Here is a 27,615-nt window from a genome sequence, read left to right as displayed (position 1 = left end):
CCCTCATCCATAGAGCCAGTTATCTCTTCATAGAAGGCAATTAGATTAGACAGGCATGACTTGCCCTTGGTGAATCCATGCTGACTGTTCCTGATCACTTTCCTCTCCTCTAAGTGCTTCAGAATTGATTCCTCGAGGACCTGCTCTATGATTTTTCCAGGCACTGAGGTGAGGCTGACTGGCCTGTAGTTCCCAGAATCCTCCTCCTTCCCTTATTTAAACATGGGCACTACATTAGCCTTTTTCCAGTTGTCCAGGACTTCCCCCGATCGCCATGAGTTTTCAAAGAGAATGGCCAATGGCTCTGCAATCACATCCGCCAACTCCTTGAGCACTCTCGGATGCAGCGCATCCGGCCCCATGGACTTGTGCTCGTCCAGCTTTTCTAAATAGTCCCGAACCACTTCTTTCTCCACAGAGGGCTGGTCACCTCCTCCCCATGCTGTGCTGCCCAGTGCAGTAGTCTGGGAGCTGACCTTGTTCGTGAAGACAGAGGCAAAAAAAGCATTGAGTGCATTAGCTTTTTCCACATCCTCTGTCACTAGGTTGCCTCCCTCATTCAGTAAGGGGCCCACACTTTCCTTGACTTTCTTCTTGTTGCTAACATACCTGAAGAAACCCTTCATGTTACTCTTAACATCTCTTGCTAGCTGCAACTCCAGGTGTGATTTGGCCTTCCTGATTTCACTCCTGCATGCCCGAGCAATATTTTTATACCCATCCCTGGTCATTTGTCCAATCTTCCACTTCTTGTAAGCTTCTTTTTTGTGTTCAAGATCAGCAAGGATTTCACTGTTAAGCCAAGCTGGTCGCCTGCCATATTTACTATTCTTTCTACACATCGGGATGGTTTGTCCCTGTAACCTCAATAAGGATTCTTTAAAATTCAGCCAGCTCTCCTGGACTCCTTTCCCCCTCATGTTTCCCCCTCATGTTGTTCCCTGAGGGAGTCAGTCTGCTTTTCTGAAGTCCAGGGTCCATATTCTGCTGCTCTCCTTTCTTCTCTGTGTCAGGATCCTGAACTCGACTGTCTCATGGTCACTGCCTCTTAGGTTCCCATCCACTTTTGCTTCCCCTACTAATTCTTCCTGGTTTGTGAGCAGCAGGTCAAGAAGAGCTCCGCCCCTAGTTAGTTCCTCCAGCACTTGCACCAGGAAATTGTCCCCCTACACTTTCCAAAAACTTCCTGTATTGTCTGTGCACCGTGGTATTGCTCTCCCAGCAGATATCAGGGTGATTGAAGTTTCCCATGAAAACTAGGGCCTGCGATCTAGTAACTTCCATTGGTTGCTGGAAGAAAGCTTCATCCCCCTGGTCCGGTGGTCTATAGCAGACTCCCACCACGACATCACCCTTTTTGCTCATGCTTCTAAACTTAATCCAGAGACTCTCAGGTTTTTCTGCAGTTTCATACTGAAGCTCTGAGCAGTCATACTGCTCCTTTACATACAATGCAACTCCCCCACCTTTTCTGCCCTGCTTGTCCTTCCTGAACAGTTTATATCCATCCATGACAGTACTCCAGTCATGTGAGTTATCCCACCAAGTCTCTGTTATTCCAATCACATCATAATTCCTTGACTGTGCCAGGACTTCCAGTTCTCCCTGCTTGTTTCCCAGGCTTCGTGCATTTGTGTATAGGCACTTGAGATAACTCGCTGATTGTCCCTCTTTCTCAGTATGAGGCAGGAGCCCTCCCCTCTCAAGCGGGTCTCATTTGCTTTCTTTAATGTCAAATGACTTTTCAATTCAGAGCCTTTCTTGGTGCTAAATTACAAAGGGGATTTAAAGAGAAGTCAAGGAAAATACTAGTAAAATCACATATTGATATCTGTTCAGACTTTTTGTATCTACAGAGATCAAACGTACAAAAAATCTTTCCCTAAATTATTTGTCAGATGTCTTCCAGCAATAAAACCTTTTTGGTCTCTACTGATTTATCTACTGCTTAATCCAATCAGTTAAAGATTTTCTTGTTATTGTTTTTAAAGGTTCTAGACAAATATTTTAAAATCTGTCTGGACAGATACATTTTGTTATAGTTTAGCATCTGTACTCCTTTTTGGTTTTGTTATTAGTTAAATCTTTCCTTTATACTTTGGAAGAATTCTTTTTTTTGAAAGTAGTCCTGCACTGGTGGAAGCACATTACCAAATTGAAAAAAGTATATGGGGTATCTGGATATCTGTCCAACATTATTTGATTCATATCTTGTCTCTTAACATTTCATCTTTGAAAGAAGGCTAAAATTCATGCTTTTCTCAAGGTTTCTATTTAGTAATTTCAGTATCCACTTCACTTTCTCTTAACAGTGAATTCAGTGCTCTCCTGGCATTTACTAGTTACTGTGTTGTCTTGTCTAAATTAATGTTTCTTTTTCCACAGTTTATTGACTTTATTTTGTATTTGTCAGCATTGATTTGGTTTAAATCAAACTGATTTAAATCACTAGTCAGGAAGACTCTTATTTAATCATGGATTTCTACATACAAGTGCATTCTTGTTGGTTGTTATAACTTTAATACTTATTCTTCACAACTTATTTGCAAGAACATATTTGCAAGAAAATGAGCTGGAGATAGTGTAACAAAGCAGTCTCTGGCGGGACACTACTGAGAGTATCAATTCAGGACAAATTGCTTAGAGCAGGGCTGTCACAGCCGAAGGCTGGGGGTCCTTCACTACTAAGGCACACCAAACCAGCCAAACAGAGAGGACTTCGGTTTTACCGCACTGGCTAACCGGAAGTCATACGAGCAATTCCCTCAGATACTCCCAGTATCGCCACCAGTGCCATTCATTATGGGGATGAATGGTTATGAAAACCAATACCCTAATAAAAGAAAAAAGGTTCTCCCGATCCCAAAGGACCAAGCCCCAGACCCAGGTCAATATACAAGTCAGATCTTCCCCACAAATCACGCTGTTGCCAGTCCTTTAGAATCTAAAATCTAAAGGTTTATTCATAGAAAGAAATATAGATGAGAGTTAAAATTGGTTAAATGGATTCAAGTACATATAACATTTGCAAAGTTCTTGGTTCAGGCTTATAGCAGGTGGAATAAACTGGAGGCTCAAATCAAGTCTCTGGAGTACATCTACAGATTTGGATGGGTCATTCGGTCCTTTGTTCAGAGCTTCAGTTTTTTAGCAAAGTTCCTCCAGTGGTCAGAAGCAGGATTGAAGACAAAATGGAGAGGATTCCGGGGCCTTTTGTATCCTCTGCCATCTAGAAGGACACCCCTTTGTTCTTACTGTTGAAAATCACAGCAGCAAGATGGAGTTTGGAGTCACATGAGCAAGTCACATGTCAATGCATGACTCATTTCTTTACAGGTAGAGCAGCCATCACTCACATGCTACCTTGAACATTCCCAGGAAGGCTCCTCACATGTGGATTGGAGTCTCCCAAGGTCCATTGTCAGTTAAGTGTTTCTTGATTGGGCACTTACTCAGAATAGTGCTTTCTCAAGAAGCTGACCAAATGCTTCACTGATGCTACTTTAGAATCAAACACATTGAGATACAAGTACATAGCCAATATTCATAACTTCAGATACAAAAATGATACACACATACAGCATAATCATAACCAGCGAATTACAACCTTTTCATACACACCTTACTTGACCACCTTTGTACAAGATTTGGTGCAACAGTGATCTATAGGGTCACAGTTCATGTCAATAACGTCACAGATAGTGCTTGTCCCATTTGTTTTTTTTAATGCTTGTAATGTAACTCTGTCATTCCATATTTCTCATTTTTAAGATCTCACTCAGTTCCTTCCAAATTTCAGAGCATCAGCAATAAAACAGCTATTTCCCTGCATTTTGTTCAAGGCTACAGAAATAGGCTTCAGGGTACTCAGCATGCGTTCAACATTTCTCTTAAGCCCAATGTTGAGAACTTTGGCTGTGACAGTGCCATCTGTTTTTTCATGATTTTATTCACAAACTGTCGTCATCAGATTTGGGCCAGTTCTTGATATATTGCTCAAAACAATCCACTACTGAGTTCCGTCCTGTGTCTTGTGGGAGCGTTAGCTTGGTTCTTCCTACACTTTTCAGAATAGCTGCTGCAAAGTGGTTGTTACAGAAGCATTTTGCAATTTCAAGAACGTTAGCCTTTATTTCTGGAACACTGAAGTCTTTGGCTAGGAGATGCATCAAATGAGCACTGCAGCTGTATGTTATTAGCTTGGGACTCTCTTCTAAATAACTTCTTCTCATCTTGGATACATTTGTAGTATTGTCTGTGACCAAACTGCGTACTAGACATTTGAATTTTTTTCCACAGTTCTAGCTTTTGCTTCTACTTGTAAATATTCTACTGCGTGTGCGTTTCCTGATGTATCAGTTGTTTCTGTAGGGAAGACATTCCCTTCTGTTGTCACACAAGCACATACAGTAGGATCATTGTGAACATTGCTTCACCCATCAAGACTCGGGTTAACAATTTTACCCTCTAGACCTTTTGTACACTGCTCAATTTCTCTTTCATACACTTTATCCAGCAATTTGCCTGTGACATCTGCTCTGTAGGGTAGACTGTATCCTAGCCTTCATGACTGAACTGTGTTAATGAAGTTTGGGTTCTCAATCATACAGAAAGGAGAGTATGTTGCATAAACGGGGCAATTTTTTCATCAATTGCCTCTTTTTGTAATCTGCTGGTTCTTATCACAAACTGATCTATGGTTGTTTCTGGATGATGGAGGTTTTTTTTTCTTTCTTTTTGATACAGGTAATATACTGTGGCTATGTGACATACATGATGTGACTGAAACACTATCATTGGCAGATAACTCTGAAACTGTAGAAAATGAGGGTGATCTTGAAGGTGGATAGTCTTCAGAATCCTGTATGTTGAGGATGGATTCTCCTAAACAAAATAAGTCAATGCAGTTATTTAATACCATACTGCTCATTTAGCATTACTCATTGCATTCACTGACACTCAGTACTATTTTAAAGGTGAAATTGTAAAAGGAAGATCTGCCTATTTCAGCTATTTATTTTTTATCACAACTGCATCTAAAATGATAGTACCATAGAGTAACAACTATATTTTTTTGCTCAAACATGAGAATTCAAGATTAGTCCAGAAGGAAGACAGGCAGTCCTTAAGAGAGAAGTATGAAATAAAAAAGTTTACCAACCTGAAGATCCTGCATGTTCAGAAATGTTCCTTTCATCATCTTCCACTTAGCTTCCTCCTGTGAAGGAGCACTTCTCATGATGTTGATTCATTCTGGCAACCAGGCCTTGCATTTCTTTGTTGCACTATTTGCATTTTGCATGTGTGCCTGTCTTACCCACAGGTAGAGGAAGTTCATTAAAATATTCCCAAACTGGGTCTCTTTTATGGCCTGCTGCCATTATAGGTTTTCCCTTCTAGTGAGAGAATGGCATGGTAGATCTCAAATCAATGAAGGCTACACTCAGAAAGACCTCAAGACTTCTGGAATATGCTGCTCAAACGGTTTCACTTTTGTTTCTACTGCCTGTCCCTCCCTTCTCACATTTATCTCCAGACTTTCTCCTTGTCCAGATCTATTTCGCCCTCAACCAGCATTGAACTTTTTGAAACTTTGCACTTTTAGAGAGAGGTAAGGGATTGACTCTGTATACACAAATTTGCAGAGTGACAATAGGGTTGAGGTCTGTCATTTCTCATCTCTATAATTTATTTATTTTAAAACATTTTTGCTGTTAATAAGCATGTCCTCTCTGGAGACAGAAATCCACAGTTTGAGAACTGCAAAACTAAGCATCTCTGATGGTATCTTCTAGACCAGTGGTTCTCAAAGCTGGTCCACCGCTTGTTCAGGGAAAGCCCCTGGAGGTCGGACCAGTTTGTTTACCTGCCGCATCTGCGAGTTCGGCCGATAGTGTCTCCCACTGGCCATGGTTCGCCGCTCCAGGCCAATGGGGGCTGCCGGAAGGGCGGCCAGCACATCCCTTGGCCCGCGCTGCTTCTCTTGAGATACTTACCTTGCAGTATTATCTTACCCGCTTTCCAGAGTAGTTGCAGTTACTTTCCCTGTGTTGTTATTTTGGAAATAATCCTATATAAATGTTACATTTTTTATCTTGTTGTAAAGTGTTGTAAAACATTCAATGCTTTGTTTATGTCAGAAACCCAAAACTACTAATTGTTCAGATAAGGGTGTGATTAAAAAATATGGCATCTCCAACATTACTGTTGTGTGTTTCTAAAAAAAAATCTATATTGGAGTAGGACTTTACTACCAGATGAAAAAGTATAATCTCTCTCTCATTCTGGTGTCATTCTCTTAATACATCTACCAATTACAGTTCTTTATGAGAATTTGGTAGCTGTAAGAGGCATTTTTTCTTTCTTTTTTTTTTTTTTTCTCTCATATCCTGTGTTTTGGTCACTCTTAAGCAATGGTTTGAGGGCACAGTCAAAGTCTTCTGCCACATAAACTAGTCTCTGCATGTTTTCAGTAATTCTTCGTAATAAGTAATCTAGGGCTTCCAACGCTTGTACAATGATGAGTCACTTTATGGTCACATAACGTGCTATGTGACGTATTTCTCTTCCCTATCAGAAACTATGTATCTGGCTTTTATTCTTTGTGTAGTTTATCTTGGGAATGAACTTTTAGTTAAAACTTTAAACATTAAGAAATAACCAAGTGTGAAGGAAAAAAAGTTCCTCTTCTCGTCATTGGTGCAGTCATACAGTCACTAAAGCGAAGTAATCAGTGTAGATTTAGAGAAATTACAAAAATATTTATGTTCTGCATTTCTTCAGTCTTCTGAATAATTAGAAATATACTTGGTCACTAGTGTCTGAATTAGTTACTCCTGTTTTAAAAAAACAAAAACAAAAACCTCCTGAAGGAAAATATTCAGTCTCTGATTTACCACGTTAGTCCTGGAATAAGTGAAATGTTTTGCAAAATAAATTCATGTTTGAAAATGTTCTGTTTTTTAATTAGCAAATACAGGGGTATCTACTTGTTGGGTAAAATGTTGATTAGTTTTTAATATTGAAATTTATTGCTGTGAGTAACAATAGAATAATGCACATCATACAACGTATGATTATTTATTAAGTTAAATCTGATGCTTTACTTTTTTTGCTAATCTAGGCTTTTTTTTTATTTGCTGCAGGTACAGGGGCATCTTGTATCTACCCATTACTTGGAGCCACTTTGAATGGCTGGTATTTCCTAGCAACAGAAGTGGATGATATGTGCTTCAATTATGCAAAGAAAAATGTGGAACAGAATAATTTATCTGATCTTATTAAAGGTACCATATAATAATCATTCATTAGCTTTCGTTCCCTTGTGGTGATTCCACTTCTCCTGTTTTTAAACAGATGTAATGATGTATCTTTGCCTTGTTCCGTGGCTAATGAGGATTTACAGTCCTGCAAATATATGCTACCCTGATTTTGGTGTAGCAAAGAGTAACCACATGTTGCTAGACCATCCCCATTGAAATCAGACAGCCACAATTGGTCCAAAAACTTAACAAAAAACCTAATTCACTCTTATAAACCAGCCTGGACAGGTCTAGATTTTTGATGCCTATGACTAATCAGATTTCTGCATATTTATGATAATCCCCCATACAGAAATCTTTGAAATGAAGTTAAGGTTGCAGATACATGCACAAAACACTGATAGGTAACATTTGATATGAACATGACAGAATTCATACTGTTCCATGCTGCCCCATACGTGTGGAATGCTGTCCCCAAATCAATTTGTACAGCCACTGCCCTGCACTCCTTCAGATGCCCCCTCCTTTTTGTATATAGATTTCCCTTTTTGTATGAGTCTAAGATCTGGAGGAATCTGGTAAACTAAGTTCTGTCTCTATCCCTTCTTCCCGTTTTTAAAAATAAAATGGAAGAAAATTAAAACTTGAACTGTGAAGATCTATTTTTAATGTGTAATAATTCTGGAACTCCACATACAGTTGACTTCAAATTTATTAGAAGAATTCTCTCTGCTTCAGACCTAGACTATCAGTTTTGAGACATGGCTTTCTGAGGGGCCAAAATAAGATTTATAATGAAAATTCAATTTCAGCCGTAACTATGGAGCACCTGCTATTGCTCTGAAAATTAACGCTTCTAATTCTATGATATTGGTTATAAGAAAAGCTGTTTATATGCGTTTGCTTTTGTTAGATGAACCTAAAGTTGGTTTGCAGTGTAGTATGTTGATGATAAATTGGTTGTATAATATGTTAATTATATTCTAAAGGAAGTGTTAAAAATACTTATGTAATACTAGAGTTAATTTTAATTCCTTATCAATAAATATCCTCCTTTTTCTGCTAGTGGTTAAAGTGCCACAGAAGACCCTTCTAATGGATGCACTAAAAGAGGAATCTGAGATCATTTATGATTTTTGCATGTGCAACCCTCCCTTTTTTGCCAACCAGTTGGAAGCCAAGGTACAGTATGTTGATTAGATTGACTGTTGTACTTACTTTTTGCTCTTTTTAACAGGTGGGAGGGTAATGATACCTCAAGAGATTAAAGTGTTTGAAGGCTCACTGTGAAAAACCTCATGTCTCTGGGTTTTATAAGCTGTCATTTCATATATGTATATCTGTATAATTTTTGATTATTTTTTAAAAAAGCAACATTAAAAAACCCACCCAAGTCAGCAATTTGTAAAAGATTAACTTAAATGAGTTTTGGTTTTTTTTAATTCTGAAGTAGGAATTGACCTGTGGCGTTCTTCCATTAGTTGTATTCAAATTGGCTCTCTGCAATAGATTTAGCACAGAGTAGGCAGTCACCATGGACCTGGTGCTAGTGCGCCTCCCGTAGTGGTAGAACAGAGGGGCTGGTGGGCCTCAGTGACGCTAGTACAGGGGTGGGCAAACTACGGCCCGGGGGCTGCATCCGGCCCTTGAGCTCCTGCTGGGGAGCTGGGTCCGGGGCTTGCCCTGCTCAAGTACTCCAGCCGGGGAGCAGGGCCAGGGGCTTGCCCCGTTCTGCACGTGCCGTGGCTCCCAGAAACAGCGGCATGTCCCCCTTCTAGTGCCTATGCATAGGAGTAACCGGGGGCTCCACATACCACCCCCGCCCCAACCCCACAGCTCCCATTGGCCTGGAACTGCGGCCAATAGTAGCTGCAGGGGAGGCACCTACGGATGGGGCAGTGCGCAGAGTTGCCTGGCCGCTCCTCTGTATAGGAGCCGGAGAGGGGACATGCTGCTGCTGCTGCTGCTGCTGCTGCTTCCGGAAGCTGCTTGAGGTAAGCACCGCCTGGAGCCTGCACCCCTGCCCCCCTCCCGTGCCCCAGCCCCAGCCTTGATCCCCCTCCTGTCCTCCAAACCCCTTGGTCACAGCCCAGAGCATCCTCCTGCACCCCAACCCCAGAGCCCACACCCTAGCCTGGAGCCCCCTCCCTCGTCCTGAACTCATAATTTTTGACCCTACCCCAGAGCCCGCACCCACAGCCAGAGCCCTCATCCCCTCCCGCGCCCAACCCCCAATTTCATCAGCATTCATGGACTGCCATACAATTTCTATACTCAGATGTGGCCCTCTGGCCAAAAAGTTTGCCCACCCCTGTGCTAGTATGTCGATGTCGTAGCACTCATCTTCGCTATTGTGGTACCAGTCTGAGGCTTGGTCTGCACTGTCACTTAAGTTGATACAAGTTACGTTGCTCAGGGGAGTGAAGAAATCACCCCCCTGAGCGATGTAGCTTACCTTGACCTGACCTAACGCGGTGTCTACACCATGTTATATTGGCGGGAGAGCGTCTCTCCCCAACTTACCTTCTGCCTCTCAGGGAAGTGGAGTACTAAAGTCAACAGGAGCACTCTCCCATCTGCTTACTGTGTCTTCTCCAGACTCACTAAATTGACGCCGCTGCATCAATCGCAGTGGTACCTATTTAGCATGCCAGTATAGACAAGCCCTGACTCTAGACTCAGTAAGAAACTTAGAATCTTGATCTCTATAGTGACAACTTCAGCTTTTAGAAATACACGGGAAGAAGTGGTGTTAGCTAAATAATTTTACATTTAAACATTGGGTTGTAACTTTCTGACATGACCATGTCCTATGGTGCTTTGGAACCAGATGTTTAATGTTACTCTCGTATAGCATCGATATATTGCTAACTCTTTTCTGTAGGTTTCAGAGTAACAGCCGTGTTAGTCTGTATTCGTAAAAAGAAAAGGAGTACTTGTGGCACCTTAGAGACTAACCAGTTTATTTGAGCATGAGCTTTCGTGAGCTACAGCTCACTTCATCGGATGCATAGCATATCGTGGAAACTGCAGAAGACATTATATACACACAGAGACCATGAAACAAAATTTCCTCCCACCTCACTCCCCCGCTGGCAATAAGCTGTTGCCAGCGGGGGAGTGAGGTGGGAGGAAGTTTTGTTTCATGGTCTCTGTGTGTATATAATGTCTTCTGCAGTTTCCACGATATGCTATGCATCCGATGAAGTGAGCTGTAGCTCACGAAAGCTCATGCTCAAATAAACTGTTTAGTCTCTAAGGTGCCACAAGTACTCCTTTTCTTTTCTGTAGCTGTGACTATATAGATTTGCTCTATTACCGTACCACCTAGGAGCTCAAGTTGAGGACCGAGACTCCATTGTGCTGAGTTCCCTACAAACACAGAACAAAAAGATGATTTCAGCCCCAAAGAGCTTATAATCTAAGTATAAAACCAGATACAATAGATGGATACAGACAGGAGTAATAACTGTTACATTATTAAGTTTAAAAATATGTTGTTAGCATTTCCCCCACATAGGGATGGAGTGCAGTGTTGATAGTGTTACTACATGGCAGAGTGTGAGAGAGACAGCAGGGTTTAAGGAATTAACTGTTCATTAATGGTTTAAACTTCAAACACTTTCTTTCCTGTCCAGGGAGTAAATTCTCGAAATCCTCGACGGCCCCCTCCCAGCTCTGTGAACACTGGGGGCATCACAGAGATCATGGCTGAAGGGGGAGAACTAGAATTTGTCAAAAGAATTATCCACGATAGTCTGCAGCTTAAAAAAAGATTGCGGTAAGGACTGGGGTTATTAAGGAAACTTCCCTCCTCCCTGCACCCTGCTGTGGGAATCACACGGAAGGGACTTTAACTGAGGGCCTTCTTGTTTTGGATGAAAATCCAATTTATGTGACAATCATCTTTTTTTTTTTTTTTTTTTTTAATAACCATAGGTCAAGGAAGTCCACCAGCTCATTTGATACACATTTGTAATCTATCTCATGTCCAAGGAACAGAGTTTATACATAAAATTTGAGGAGAGGACAGCTGTTCTCCCCTTCAGATTCATAGATTTTTAAGGGCAGAAGGGACTATTATGACCATCTGGTATGACTTCATACATAACATAGGCCAAGGAAGTTCACTCAGTGATTCTTGCATCTAGTCCTGCAACTTGCAGTTGAAGTAGAATATCTTTTTAAAAGAGACCCAGTCTTGATTTCAGGACACCATGGGAAGGAAGATTTCACATCTTGTGGTAGTCTGTCCAATGATTTAGCACCCTCACAAAAACTTGCACCTGTTTTTTTTCCAGTTTGAATAATGCTGATTTTAAACTTCCAGCCATTGGATCATGTCACACCTTTGTCTTCTATGTTAAAAAGTCCTTTAGTATCAAATCTCCTCTTTGTGTCAGCAAATGATAGTCACTGCTAGACCTTCTCTTTAACAAGCTAAATAGATGGAGGTCCTTTAGTTTCTCAGAGTAAGGCATTTTTCCAGACCATAAATAATTCTTGTAGTTCTTCTCTGAACTCTCCAATTTTTTTTACTTCCTTTTCCAGTGTGGACAGCAGAACTGGGCATAGTATTCTAATGACTTCACCAGTGCCATATACAGAGGTAATATTGCCTTCCTTCTCCAGTCTGATACTCCCATTTATATACCTGGGGATCGAATTAGCTCTTACAGCCAGAATAATGCACTGGGAGCTCATGTTCAGGCAGCTAACTACCTTTTTCTAGAATACCTGCTTTGTAGGATACAGTCCTGAAAGTATGCTCCACAGTCTTTATTGCTTGTTTGGCTATATTAAAACATACTCATTTTGTAGTACTTTGAAAAAGAATGAAGAGTTGCGCAGTTTGCATTTTTGCAGACCTCTTCACAAGATGCTCACTTTTTACTGTCCAAGAAGTGGGAGTAGGTCTTGTAGAATGTACTCTTATTGGAAGGCTGATAACACTTCTCTTAAGATTCAAAAGTAGCTCAGACCAATAGGAGCTAGGTCTAAAGACTTCCAAAAAAAATATGTTCTTATCAAAAGAAATTAAGAAAACATTCAAGTTCTTGAGAGACTTTGACCTATCCAGGAGCAATTTTAATGGCGCTACGGCCATCTAGGTAGTGCCAACTTTCCTTTTTAGAATGAGAGCGTTTGGGACAGGTGATATGAAGGTGTCGTGCTTTAGCTGAGAAGGTTGTAGTACCATGTTGTCAGGAAACAGATGATTCACTGATTGACAAGGCATTATACTCACTGATCCCTCTTGTAGATATGAATGCCACAAGAAAGATCACTTTAGTAAGGGAAAACAAAGATTTAACAGCCATTGTCTGGTGGCTTCTGGTACCAAAGAGCTGGAGTTGGAGGACAGGTGTACATCTGTTGGCCTAATTAGATGAAGGCATCTATCTTTAATGCCTTGTGTTTCCAAAATCTGGAAAAGTCATCCAACTTGTTGCTGCTATTTAATATAATATAATTGTTCTGGGGAGTCTCACAGCAGAAAAATTGACTTAATGCTATGTTCCAGTCTTACTTTGCTAGAGACAACTCAACCAAATGGCCAGAATGTTGAGCTGCCCTTTACATAGGAGACTGAGACTTGCTGGCCAAAGGAAGAACTTGATAGCTTCTTTTTTCAACTAGAATATTACAGTTCTTGGAGACAAAGGCATAACATGATTCAGTGACTGGAAGCTGAATCTTAAAAATGTGCATGTTTTTTCCACTTCATGTTTCCCAACAGGGTAATGAACCAGTGGGTTGTGGTAGAGACTTCTGCATTTTGCAGTCTTGGGAAAAGCTATCCGATCTTGATTTGCAGATGTGCTGTAGTTCAGCCAGAAGTTACTGGCCTTAATGCAAGAATTAATTAGCAAAATTCTCTGGCCTATTATGCAGGTAGTCAGACTACTAGTGGTGCCTTTTGGCCTTATTAAAAAAAAAATCTATTAATCTTATTTCAATTGAATTCTGGTTTTATTAGATTCTTCACAATGCCTCATGAAAACTGGTTTTATTTATCTCTCATACTTCTACCCATGATCACTTTAAAGCATTTTTATCTCTCAAAGAAGCTGCTTAAAATATGTAGAGAGTATTGCATTTCAGTAATTGAAAACTCTCTGGGTACAAAGTTTTAACAGTGTATTTACAAATTATTTCATTGGGCCCCAACACCTCTCCTAAATTTTTTTGTGCAAGTGCCCATAAAGGACTTTTGGGAAATTCTGCTGAAGAACACAGACTTTTGCCTTTGGAAGAGTCTGTGAGACCTGTATCCAAAGGAGATGGTGAGCTCCCAGAAGCAGGGTAATCTCTCTGCTGTCATCCTTCTGTTTGCCCAGTGGTGAGATGTGGATTTAGAGAGCTGGAAACTGGGAGAATTAATACATCTAAATTTCTAATAGGCAGAGATACCAGGGAGTGGGTCTATTTTTTTCAGGCAAAAGCTGTTGTTTTGCTTCTGTCATCTTCTCTCTCCATTCCTTGGAAAGTTAAAATTGAAAGTTTGAAACAAATTATTATAAAGGGTACTATTTTCCAAAGCACTTTGTCATTTTTGAAAATGGGACAGTTAGAGTTGCTGAGAAACTTTTTTTTAAAAATTTTATCCAAAATCTAATATTGAAAAAATCCAGGTGGATTTCTTTTCCAAGGATTTATTTCCTTGGTCTCCTAGTTTATCCACTTGCTCAAATCATATTGCTAATGTGGATTTGCCACTATTTTTAACTGGGGAGCATTTCCCCTCTTGTGATGCTTGCAGACCTCTAATGTGAACCCTTTGCAGTTAGTTGCCATTTTCAGTTGAACTGTTTCTAAAACCCCTTAATGTAAAATGTTGTCCACAGGTGGTACAGCTGCATGCTGGGAAAGAAATGCAGTTTAGCTCCATTAAAAGAGGAACTTCGAATCCAGGGGGTAAGTTTGTCTCCAAATACACTAGGGTTGCATATACTGCTTCCTGATACTGTGCATTTGTGTTGCCTGTTTTTTTCCCCTAAAAAGAGAGGTTTCTTACAAGTTACTGAACTATAGTTCTTTGGAAGGTGCTTTTGTATTATGGAGGCGCTGGTAGCAACTCCAAAGTTGAGGTTAAGCAGAGTTTGAACTTAAAGCAGGGATTAAACCTCTTATATGAGAAGGCACTACATTCTCTTAAGTTTTCAGCACTGAATTTTTGAGAATTTGCAAGAGCTGTTCTTCCTCAGTTAATTTTTATGCTACAAATATATTGGCTCTAATTAATTCAATATGAGGACAGTACATATATCAAGAGTCCTCATTGGTAAGTTACTTAGTGTTCTGTTAAGTCTAAAAATCATCGATTTGGCTCCTTGTGTTTTAAGGATCAGACGTCTTACTCCTTCCACCCACAGCCGTGTCTCAGTGGGTTCCCTTAGAAGCAGGAGAGTCTGAGCAATGCTGTATATATTCAGTGGAAGTCACCACCACTTAACACACAGGCATGGGGGAGGTAGGCAGCAATAGAATTTTCCCAAACAGTGAGATGTATAGCGTTAAGTGCCACTAGCAAGGAGTAGATAGCAGAATTCACACTGGCAAAAAATGTTTCTGGCGGCTGTGATGGGTTCCCCCTGGGGTGCCACTTGGAACTCGAGTATCACTGAGCTCGCCTTTTCCGCCAGCTTGGGCTCCCTTACACTGTCCTGCTGAGCCAAACCCTCAAGCCTCCGGCACACACACGGGTAGGGGCACATACAGCTGCTGAAAGACACTGAGATCAGTTCTTCTTGGGAAAGCTCAGCTAAGGAACTGGCCAGCATTCAAGTGCACACCCCCTCTGGAGTGTAAATCCAAAATTGTATCGTCTTGCGCTGCACTGAACTCCACAGCATAAGCTCATAAAATTTGCTCCCTCAATGTGAGGAAGATATGCACAGCTTTTTGCCCCCCAGTTATGAATTCCACAAACTGGTTTTAGAGAAAACAAGAACAAGTTTATTAACTACAAAAGATAAATTTTTAAGTGATTATATGGGTTAGCAAACAGATCAAAGCAGGTTACCTATCAAATGAAACAAACACTCAAACTAAGCTTAAGATACTAAAGAAACCGCTTACAAATAGTAATTTCTCACCCTAAATGTTAATTTAGGCAGATTGCACAGATTCTTGAAGGCAAACTGCTCTTGCTTACAGCTTAAAATTCCAGGTATTTCTTTCACAGGCCAGACACCTTCCCAGCCTGGGTTCGGTCCTCTTCTCCCCACCCACCCCTTTTTTATTTCTTAGATGTTTCCAGTTGTCATCCTGGGGTAGATTCAGTGAAGAATGACCTTGATTATTTCCCTCCCCTGCCTTAAATAGGTTTTACATATGTCAGGAGCGCTTTGTTTTCCATGGTGGTTCTCTTCTCCTCCCCCCCCCCCCCCCCCTTTTTTTTTTTTTTTTTGGAAAAATATTGGTGTTTTATCAGAGTCCAGTACCAGGTGACTTGATCACATGATCCTGCTGTGTCGAAGCAGTCATGGGTCAGAGGCTGTTTGTAGCATCCCTGGAAAGCTCCTCAGGAAGGTGAGAGATTAGCATATTCAAAGACCTGTTGTTCTGCCTAATGGTCTATTGACTTCTCCCCAGCTAGCTAGCCAGACTGATTGCATTTTGTCTGGTGGGTGTTCCCCAGGTGCAAACACTTTTGTGGTACTGATGTATAGTCAATATTCCTAACTTTAGATTAAAAAAAAATACAGCATACAAATAGGATAATATTCAGTAAATCATAACTTTTTCAATGATACCTCACATGACCTATCTTGTGTAAAATACATCTTAGTTATGCCATAATCACATCATGACAATATCTCTGTGAAGAATGTGTGTGGCGGGGAGGTGGCTTGTCACAGTGGCATCTTCTCCCAGGGTAGAATTTATTTAAATGTGTGTGTTGGGGGGAGATGAAAGGAAAATCATGGAAGACGTGACTTGTACTACATGCTAATAAATCCTGTAAAAGACTTGGAAATTATTTTCTAAAAATACATGGGCTGTTAAGGCTGCTTCTGACTGCAAAGATGCAGTGCACTAAAATAAGGGATCTAAAGAATTGAGGTGCTTCAGATAGTCACATCTAATTCCTTTCCTATACCTCCATTATTTCAGTCTAATTTCATGCCGTCCACCCTCTATACTTCACAGAAATGGCTCTCAAAGTCTCTAATGACCTCTTCCTGGTCAGATTTCAGAGCCAGTACTCCATTGTCTCATCCTTGACCTGTTGGCTGCCTCTGACACTGCTGATCTTACTCTTCTCACAATCCTGCCCTCTCTGGGCTCGGTCCTTGGCTCCCTCTTTGTTTTTTACCTTTTTCTCTGGATTATCTCTTGCACAAATACGATTTGCCATACTGGGGGGAGGGATAGCTCAGTGGTTTGAGCATTGGCCTGCTAAACCCAGGGTTGAGAGTTCAATCATTGAGGGGGCCATTTAGAGATCGGGGGTAAAAATTGGGGATTGGTCCTGCTTTGAGCAGCGGGTTGGACTAGATGACCTCCTGAGGTCCCTTCCAACCCTGATATTCTATGATAGGCAAATCTCTCTAGCACTCTTTTCATATTGAAATCTCAGCCCATCTTTCTACATCTCCAGTTGATGGCTGGACATCCACAAGAAGCTTAACATCACCAAAATGGAATTCCTGGTCTTCCCTCAAACTCTCCCTCTCTCTGCTTCTGTATCACTATGGACACTGTGACCATCCTCTCTGTGGCTCAAGCTTGTAATCTTGGCTTCATCTTTGACTCAGCCCTCTTTGGCTTATACTTCCAGGCTGTCTCTAAACCAGCGGTTCTCCAATTTTTGTATTGGTGACCCCTTTTATACAGCAAGCCTCTGAGTGTGACCCCCCCCCCCTTTAAAAACACTTTTTTAATATATATTTAACCTTTATTATAAATGCTGGAGGTGAAGTGATATTTGGGGTGGAAGCTGACAGCTCGTGACCCCTAGTTTAAGAACCCTGGTCTAAATCATGTGTTTTCCTGCACATCTCCAAATCTGACCCCTCCTTTGTGCCCACACTGGCAAAACTCTTGTCCGCGCAGTAATCTTCTCATGCCTTGACTACTGCTATTTCCTTTTCTTCTAGCCTTGACGCCTGCAGCCTCACTTCCCTGAAATCTGTTCAGATTGCTGCTGCTGAGATCATGTTGGCTCAATGCACTGTCACCCTGTGTTTAGTTCCTCCTGTGGCTTCCCCTATTCCACTGTATCAGACTCAAACTTCTCAAAGCCCTTCACAACCTAACTCTGCCCTATCTATCTGACCTTTTATCTTACAGTAAGGTTCATACCCACCTTACCTCCATCGGTGATGCCAGCCCCTAAAACCCAGTTCTCTACTCTGATAAGCGCTTATGTGGGAAGTGGGAAATGTGCTCAGTCAGAATCCATCAGAATTCATCTATTCAGAACTCACCTCTTCTGTAATGTTTGCAGGAAAGTACAACCAGATAGTTTGTCACCTGTCCAGCCACTGTGATTACTTGCATCTCTGCCCTGGCCTGGTTGGCCTCTAGGTGTTACAGGAATGCAAATAAAAATAAGACCACTTCTGTGAAGAGCTTATTATCTAAGAGAGAAGAAGAGTATGCAATACTAGGGTATTTTTCCTTTCTCTTAATTAGAATTAAATACAAACAATTAAAAATATGTTTAAATTCACTATGTTCATACGCAAGCTTGAATCAGATTCCACCCTCTCTTTTTAATGCTTTTGATAGAAAACTAACCCTTATCAGTCACCTCCATGAGCTCATGCTCATGCTTTCTACCCCCAGTTATTTCACTGAGTCTCTCAGGCTAGAGTTATTGCCTTTCTGTTCCCAAGCACTCAGCCCCATGGCATGAAACAAGTACTGGAGAGTTCGTCTTGCTGATCTCCTTAAATGCAAGGGTACATGTGTGTACATGGGATATTCCTTCTCCTTCACCAGGGAAGCCTGAGTTCTTTTATAGGCCACCTACAGGCGAGGAGATGGTGGGGTCTCCTACCTTGTGTGGTAGAGGGTGGAAGAGGGTGCTACCATAGCTACCTCATAGGGATATTGCAGTATTCCCATTTTGCAGAAGTGGAGGAAAGTGGTTTGCCCAAGACAATACAGTATGTCAGAGGCAGAGCTGGAATTAGAATTTGGGCTCTCCCTAGTCTACCCTGTTCGCATTCTGTTATACCACGGTGCCTAAAGTGCGTTTAATTATTAGGGATTAAAGGTGGATTTAAATTGCTTATTTTACTCTTGGTAAAGCTCTTTGGTGTGATAAATTTCACTTCGACATTGTTGGTTCAAAACCTTAATTTTATAACATATCTGAAGTTAGACTAATACGTGTGTAAAACAGAATGACACTTCATTAACAAGAGATGAAAGTTAATGACTGCCTGACCAAGTTTCTCTTTCACATAGGTTCCTAAAGTTACCCACACTGAATTCTGTCAAGGCCGTACCATGAGGTGGGCACTGGCGTGGAGTTTCTATGATGATGTCAGAGTGCCTGTAAGTGTCTGTGTTTTTGGTTTGTTTTTCATGGTCATCTACACTTTGTTTGGGGGTGGGTTTAACAAGTATCTCCTCTACAACACAACTATCCCCCTTCAACCTAGAGTATAGGGTACAATTGTTGTCTGAGCTGCATTTCCTGTATGGCAGTACAAACCTGCAACATAGCCAGTTAGAACCTTGTTCTGGCGCCCCTCCCCCCATCCATCCGTTACATATCACTTGATGTTTGTATCAAACCCAAAACATACCTTTTAGATAGGCTTGGCAGAATTAGATTTTTATCAGTAAATGTCGATAAACTTGAGCGTTGGCCTGCTAAACCCAGGGTTGTGAATTCAATCCTTGAGGGGGCTGTTAAGTTGATCTGAGGCAAAAAATGGGGATTGCTCCTGCTTTGAGCAGGGGGTTGGACTAGATGATCTCCTGAGGTCTCTTCCAACCCTGATATTCTGTGATTCTGTGATTTCACTGTACATGCACAAACTGATGAAAAAATATTTTGATGATCAAAATTTACGGATAGGCAAAGTAAGAAAAATACTGCTTGAAAAAAATATTAGTTTGGTTTAAGGATATTTATTTGATATATTTTGACACATGTTTGTTACAGTTCAGGTCCAGCAAGGGCACCCACACTCAGGCCTTCAGCTCCCCAGGTGTTGCCTTTCCTGGTTGAAGTAACGCATCCCTCTCCTTTCTAACTGGGGTATTTCCAGACTTCACAGTTCCCTACCTACGCTGTTATCCGCAGCAGAGACTGGTTGCCTGACAAGATCCTGCTTCCATTCTCTTTAGAGACAGTTAACAGGTGCAATTCCTACAGTAAAAAGCACTTCCAATGCAAGCTTATTTGATAAGGTAAAAAGCATTACAGAGAAAACACATTTAAAAACAAGAAAAGGACCCATGCACATGCTAATAAGCTTGCCAGAGTTAACCCCAACCCTAACATGGATTCTGACCAGAGCAGTCCTTCAAATCCCCTACCCAAGGGGGCTATCTTGTGGTTACCAGTTCATCACAAGCCAGTATTATGAGGCCTCAGGAGGCCCAGTCCTTCCAACCGTACCCTAAGGATTGCGGCTCTCTGTGGACCAGGGTTCCTGTCCATTTGCTGGATCAGGAAGAAGGTCATGAGCCAATTTAAAACCAAGCTATTTATCCAGAAACCCTTTCTTTGTCTGTTGGACTTGAAGAATCCAGTTTGAGCTATAGTAGAACCTCAGAGTTACAAATAACTTCCATTCCCAAGGTGTTCGTAACTGAACAAAGTGTTATGGTGGTTCTTTCAAAAGTTTACAACTGAACATTGATTTAATAAAGCTTTGAAACTTTACTATGGAAAAAAAATGCTGCGTCCCCTTCGTTGTTTTAGTAGTTTACGTTTAACACAGTACTGTACTGGATTTGTTTTTTCTTTGTGTCTGCTGCCGCCTATCGCGTACTTCCGATTCCAAATGAGGTGTGTGGTTGACTGGTCAGTTCGTAACTCTGGTGTTCGACTGTAGTATATGTGCACCTTTCCAGGGAGGTGGCTTCTCTGGGGATGTTACAACCTGAGTGAATTTACCTAGTTACTCCCTACTGTTTTTCTATTTACCCGTCCCATGGAAATACATACAATGTCACATTAATACACACAATTTACACCAAAAGCATTAACCCTAATTCAATAGGGTTTAACTTGTTTCCATAAAGCTTGTTCAGAGTATTCCAGGATATTGTAAGTCTCACATTGGTGAAGTTTTTTTTTTTTTATGGTCATAAAGCTTTAACGTTTTGAGTCTCAATGTCTGTCATTAATAATTGTCTGACCCCACCATAATTTTCCATGCCTCTGAGAATTTAATTGGATAAAAATTAAAAAAGCTTAAAAATAAACATCAATATCTGTCAAATTTATATTAAAAAAAAAAATTAATTCTGCCAAGCCTCTCTGTAGAGAGAACTCAAGTCAGCAAGGCCTCTCTGATGGGCTTCAATGTGAGGTGCAGGTTCCCTGAAAATCAGGCCACTTCCACTTCAGTGCTTAAATAAGAATTTAGCTGCAAAAAGTTACCCCCTTATGAACATTTGAAAATATCCAGGTCTTTACACTCACTTATGTAAGTTGAACTTATGCTTGTTAATGTATCAAATCAAAGCCTGCTTCTCCTTTTTAGATTCATATGTATGTAGTTTTTGCACAGGTGTTTGTGGTAACTGATTTTACAAGAGAGATGCGGTGATACACCTGTGTGTGATCAGAATCAAAATGTTAGTGGCTTCATATGTAGTACCAAGAGAAATACTTTTAATAATCTGAGAGATGGCAGCTGAAGGAAAGCATAATTGATTCTTTCTAATAACTTAAGGTAAAATTCACCCCTGTGCAGCAGGCCAGTACAAAGCATATGCACCTCTTAAGTCCTACTTAAAACCCTCTTCAGGGCTTAAGTGATACACAGGCCATGACAGTGAATGTACATGGTATTACAGTAGAACCCTGTTTTATCCAGTTTAATTGGCATGGGAGCCAGCTCAGATAATCAAAACTCTGGGTAAACCTGGGAATTGGAAAATGCCATGCTGCAGTGCCATCTAGCGGCCACAGGAGAGATCACCACCTTCTGGCCTGGAGTCCTGGTTGTTCAGTAAAGGTGGAGAGTCAGTTAAGGGAGGATCGGATAAACAGGGTTCTACTATACTGACATTGGTATGATGCAGGCTCTGTGTCCTGGGTTTTAAAACCGTCCCATTAGTATTGCACACTTCCGGTATTTGTTTGTAATTCATTTTTTTTGTTGCTTTTTTCAGTCTCCTCCGTCTAAAAGAAGGAAGTTAGAAAAGCCCCGGAAGCCAATTACATTTATAGTGTTGGCATCCACAATCAAAGAGTTATCCATCAAGGCTTCAGCTATGGGCTGGGATGCTGTTGAAGGCATAGCGGTGGTTACAAAGTGGATAGAAAAAATACTGACTGATCTGAAGGTACAGTATTAAGCGTTACCTGTTAGAACAACATCCTGCTTTCAGTCATAAATGTAAACTTTTTTTTAAAGTAGAGTGATTATGAAGTTCTGCTGTTCTCTACAATAGGTTCAGTATAAGTATGTTCCCTGTGGAGAAGATGAAGTTAGTCTGTTTCTAACAGCGATTGAAAACTCTTGGGTTCATTTAAGAAGAAAGAAACGAGAAAGAGTAAGGCAGCTACGAGAACTTCCTCGAGCTTCTGAAGATATTCTGCAAGCAGTGGAAGAGAAGAACAGCCAGAAAGACTCAAAAAACAACCCAGAGTGCGAACAAAACAAGACCGAAAACTTTGAAATGGGATCAGTGATGCTTGATGAGGATGTCGGCTCAGCCAAGAATGACAGGCAAAGGGAAGACTCCCCTGCAAAAGAAGAAAACAATGAGGAACGCATGGAAAAGGAGGGCATAGAAGCAAAGCAAGCAGAGACATTAGTTGGTGAATACTCCAGTGATGCAAAGGAGGAGCCTGATGCTTCAGAGGATGCTGGCAATGTAACAATGGAAAAAGGACAAAGTCCCAAAGGATCTAGTGGACACTTTCTTTTTAAGTGTTTAATAAATGTGAAGAAAGAAGGGGATGATGCATTAGCAGAGATGCACTGGGTTGAAGGACAGAACAGAGATTTAATGAACCAACTGTGCACCTACTTACGAAATCAAATTTTTCGACTGGTTGCTAGTTAGCCCTTATTCAGAATATGGTAGAAATAAGTCAGTTCTGGATTTTTTTGTAATCTTTTTAATAGACTAAGAGAAATTTTGTGCTAGCAAGGTTTTTTTAAGATGAAATGACCAAAATTTGAGATGAAAATCAACTTTATTTTTAAACAGCCTTTTTTAAATACAAGGAATCCTAAGTATATAATGATGAGGGGTAGGAGAAACAGTGCTGAAAAAGCACTTCAGTGTTCTAGCTGTAAAATTGCATGATAAACGGAAACCTATTTTAGCAGTAGCTCTGTGGTTGGTTTCATATGGCAACATTACAGCTGATTTCTGATCTGACTTGGTGGAAATGCAGTTCTGTTTGCAGAATAGAAATCTTCACTACAATATTACATTTTTACATCATTATTATTGCAGGAATATACAGGTTTTTTCAGCCCTTACTCTCTCAGATTAGGCTGCAACTCTGTGTATTGTCTTTTGCAGCCAGGAATCTTCCTTGAAGGGATGGCACATGCCACCCTCATCCATCTCCCTTCCCTATGCATTTGGCCTCAGCTGAGCAACATCTTGATAACAGGTGGCAGTTCTTTAAATGACAGCTCATAAAAGCACAGAATAATATGGGAGAGCTGGGTAGCTTTAGAGATGATCATGAATGTTGAGTTTTTGTTAATGGGCTATGTTAGATGTCACTATTTAACACACCAGGATTTGCATGGATTTTCTGCTTTTTAAAAGTTTAAAAATGAAAAATGATTTGTGCTCCTCCTGCAACATACAAGTTAAGAAAAATTTAACTGTGGCACACATTGTTTTAGACCATGTCTCCCCATTGCATTCCCTACCCTGATACAGGAGATGAAATGCAGTGTGGTGGTTTCAAGCAATTATTCCTGAAAGATTAGTGTCTCTCATCTCCATGGACCAGAAAAACTCATCACAGGGGATATAAGGATGGATAGGAAAACAGGTTAATTTGATGAACAGTGAAGGTTGGATGGGGACAGAATTCAGCTGTAGAACTCACAGAATTTGGGGTACCAGCTGCTGAGGTCTTATGCTTTTGCACATGCTTCAGGGCCCTGTCCCCTCTCTGGTTGGAGCTGTACTGCCAGGGTTTCCTTGGGCACTGCTGTACCTGGAATCTGTTTCCCTCAAGGGCACACAGTAGGGATTCTGCATCAGGCTGCATTAATCTTCTGGTGGTTTTCACACAGGGTTGGTGGAGTAATTATGGGCATTGCTATCCCCATCCAGCCTCCCAAGGGATGAGCTTGTCCATGCAGAAGTTCTCCACAGGGTGTGGAGAGGACGGATGCTCTCTCTGGGAATGGCAAGATCTGTTAGTGGAGGGTTTTGAAGTGGCCCAGTGACCAAAAATGAGTTGTAACATTAAGTATGCATTATAGTAGTATGGGCCATAGATATAAAAGTGAAATTCACAATAGGGGAAAGATAGATACATTATTGATGTATTGCAGCAAATGCACCTGCTCATGCTGTAGGGATCACTCTGAATATGTGGTGTTCATCAAGGGTTCCAAGAAATTCAGTAGAAACTGTACATCTGTCTTTTGCACCACAGCAGGCCAGAGAAGCAAGATATGCTATATAAGTCCTGTCCTTAATCTTTGAACCTCTGGAAAACAGTTACACAGTATTGGATTTGATATCATAAAATCATTCTGGTACTTTGTTTTTATTAAATTATTTTATTTGCATCAGATTTTAACCCAACTGAGGTGATGTAATCTGACCTGGACCATTATTTTTTAAAAGAATGCACTAAATGTTGGCAAATTGCCTGAAAATGTCATTCCCTGGAAGTTTCAAATACAGCAAGTAAAATTAATACTATGTTTACCATAAAAGTAAAAAATGAAGAGAACATGTTTGTATGGAAGAGACTCTAAAATATTTATGCCTTTGACTTAATGGATTCAATTTTGAGTTAGAAAGATCGTTTTTTCTGTATAGCAGTGAAGAAAAATACTTGAGAGAACAAATCTAAAATTCTCATGTTTCATTAACCAACAGATGTCATGCTAGTTAACTGTTTTATCACAGATAATAGGCAGTGATTTATATTTGATTAGGAAAATTTATATATATATATTAAGCCCCTAAAGTGGGTTATTGATTGCACAGCCCAGTGGTTCTCAAACTATGGTTTGTAGTCTGCTGATTTTTGCGCAGAGCTGCTTCTGTGATAAGGGAGAACATCTTGAAGTAGTGATACTTTACGCTAACTAGTTTAATCAAACTTAAGAGTTTTGAGAGGTTCTTTTGGACACCTCAACTACTGTATAGACTCGTTCATAAGCTGAATTTTTTTAGTAAAAAAGGGAAGCATCAGAGAAGGGGGGTCAGCTTATGAACGGCTATAGAGAGGGAGAGATGGGACACAGCCCCTCCCCCCAGCAGAGGGTGCAAGGAGAGGCAGCACAGCTGGCAGATCCAGAAGGGAAGAGGCGGGGCCAGAGTCTCTCTGCTTCTGGCCAGGCTGTTCTCCTGCTCTCCCCCCAGCCAGCTGCTTCGGGGCTGGCAAGCTGCAGCTGTGCTGCTAGGCCCCACCCACCAGAGCAGGCTGCAGCCCACCTCGCCCAGCCTGCTGGAATATGTGGCCACACCGCATGGTCTGGCCTGCCAGAGCAGTCTGCAGCTGCACTGCCCAACCTGCTGGAGCTGCTCCAGCCAGGCCAGAGACATCCTCCCCAGATAAAGTGGGAATTATAGGGTCGGCTTATGAATGGGTCATAAAAATTCTCCATTTTTACTTATCCATCTTGGGGGGATCGGCTTATAAACGAACTGGCTTATGATCAAGTATATATGGAACTTAAAACAAAATATCGAAGTCTCACAGAAACCAAAGCCCTCTGTATCATGTTTGGCTGTTCCATGGGCTTCTGACAGGTGATTTTTTAGTGTAAATTTAGGAAGTATGGTCTTTTGGAAATGTAATTAAAAATCAGAGGGCAATGTTAGCTCTAGGAAAGAGATTTGGCAGCAGCTGTTCTGTGTGGTAGCTTCCTTGGAAAACCAGCAGAAACAGTCGCACAACGAGCAAGAGTTGATCTTTATCATAGGAACAGTGCTGACTCCTGTGCCTCAGAGGGCAAAGTGTAGCACACCTATGGTTGAGGTGGCCAGTGGCTCCCTGAGGGAAGCTATGCTGCCAGGTAGGAAAGAGGTCCTACAGAGAAGAGGCAGACAGCCTCTGGAGTGCAGCTTCCATCTCCAGCAGATACTTGGAATTTGCAGGGTTTGGTGCCCATGTTCCCTGTGTTACTCAATATCCCCTTACTCTTTGAAGAGAGCATTTGTTGGGAGGGCTGCAAGTTGACCTTGACATGTAAGTTACTCATTCTGCACATTTGCTGAATCCAAACCAATGAATCATGCTGCTTTACAAGTGTACCTCCATTTTCCATCCCCTTTCCACAGAATACATAACTTAACCTCTGGGCTCAATTCAGCAACAGTGTATGTATGACCTGTCCACTTGTGTAATATATCAAAACTTACATATAGCAAACTTTTTGTTCTGAGGGTTAATTGGACTGTGATTAATATGGTTTATTGTATCTTACATTATTATGGTTTCTGTTCTTTGATATACACATTTATTTTTGGAGCTGCTTTAAAAAAACCCAACTCTTCTACTTAAAAGAATAAGAAACAACATGTTAACGGGGATGCTAAACACAACATTTTTTACATGTTGGAAACGTGGAAATAAATCTCTGGAATTAGCAGGAAGTGTACAGGTAGAAAAATGAGAAGCTATTCATGGAATGTTTTAACATGCTTAGACTCCATGCTTTGAAAGTCAAAATGCATCAGAAGGTAGATACTTGGAGAGGGTTACTCTCCTTGCAGATGGATAGGTTAACCTTTTAACTGCTGCTGAATGTACCAGGAACATCAACATGCATCTCCATGAAAATCTTAATGGAGGACCTGCCATGAAATGACATGAAGGAATTCATGCTCTTTCTTGTCTTTGTCATAGATTCTGTAAGGAAACCTGACTAGATGAATCAGGGAGAACACATTAAGAGGCATAGGGTAAGGTAAGATGGAGCAGGGAAAAGAATGAAAGAGGGGAAAAAACAAAACAAGGGCTCTTCCAGTCATAACATGTGGAAGTGAAAGGACTCTATTTAGATGCCACATTTTGTTAACTGAGTGCTTCTAAAAGGTGCCATTTTGGCAGTCACGGAGACTATAGTTGTCTATTCATCCACAGAAGGGATAAAGTAACAGTACAAGCTTCTCAACACTGCATTTTTGTGTGTTTCTGACCTGGAGTGGCTGGGTGCTCCTGGGCGTTCTTGGGCGTCTGGGTAAGGAGGATTGGAACTTGGGGAGGAGGGCAGGCGGTTATACAGTGGATGCAGTGGCGGTCTGTGCTCTTGTTGCCTTTCCTGCAGCTCCACCGGATGCCTGATCATGTCAGTTTGCTTCCCCCCTTAGCCTCAGCATCACCTCCTGTGTCTTCTGATCATGCTCACTGAATGCTTTCCTGGCCTCTGCCACTGAAAGGGCACAGCTGAATGCACGGAGGCAATCAGTGAGGGAGGCCTGCATGAGCTCGGAGAACATGTCATGAGTGCGTTTTTTTTTCACTACCTAATGTGCGATAACCTCAGGGACGGAGATAATAGGGGGAGCATAGAAACATGCTGGGATAAAAAGGGAAAGTAAAATTTAAGATGATACATTTCTGAGCCCAAAAAGGAGACTCTTTCACAGTGAATCAAGCAATTCATAGCAGACAGGCCCTGTGCTTTAGGTACAAGGTTGCATTTTGACTTTTTTATTGAGTGCCTACCGGTATGATGACATATCACAGGCGGCTGGGCAACAGAATGCAGTTTCCAGGCAGCCATGGTAAGCCAAAGGGTAGGTGGGGTTGGCTTCTTCCACCTTCATAACAGGGGAATGTTTTCAGGCTGCAGTGCCCTCCTTTCCCATAGCAAGCAACGTCAGTTGTGTTTGCCATTTAAAAGGAGGGGCTGCGGTTTTGGGGTGGATGTGCAGCACCATGTGGCTATTCTCTGGGATGATCCCTTCACCCGTCCCCCCCCCCCCCCCCCCCCCCCCCCCCCCAGTGTAGCTATTCTCAGGGATGATCCCTTTTAGCCAA

The 27,615-nt window shown here is 41.3% G+C and overlaps 1 protein-coding gene across 1 annotated transcript in view; it reads left to right on the top strand.

Annotated features, from left to right (window-relative positions):
• The window catches only part of METTL16 (methyltransferase 16, N6-methyladenosine), a 29,402-nt gene extending 3,401 nt beyond the window's left edge, over positions 1-26,001 (top strand). The window contains exons 3-9 of the mRNA XM_037909815.2: positions 7,146-7,286; positions 8,329-8,444; positions 10,901-11,043; positions 14,111-14,180; positions 18,687-18,776; positions 21,579-21,752; positions 21,861-26,001. Of these exons, the coding sequence (XP_037765743.1) occupies positions 7,146-7,286; positions 8,329-8,444; positions 10,901-11,043; positions 14,111-14,180; positions 18,687-18,776; positions 21,579-21,752; positions 21,861-22,478 (1,352 nt within the window). The 3' untranslated portion in view covers positions 22,479-26,001. The remainder of the gene's footprint in view (positions 1-7,145; positions 7,287-8,328; positions 8,445-10,900; positions 11,044-14,110; positions 14,181-18,686; positions 18,777-21,578; positions 21,753-21,860) is intronic.
• Positions 26,002-27,615: the final 1,614 nt, after the last annotated feature.

This window comes from Chelonia mydas, chromosome 1 (genome assembly GCF_015237465.2).
Source record: "Chelonia mydas isolate rCheMyd1 chromosome 1, rCheMyd1.pri.v2, whole genome shotgun sequence".
Taxonomy (NCBI): domain Eukaryota; kingdom Metazoa; phylum Chordata; order Testudines; family Cheloniidae; genus Chelonia; species Chelonia mydas.
Note: the sequence above shows the minus strand (reverse complement) of the source record. Positions and strands in the feature narration are given on the sequence as shown.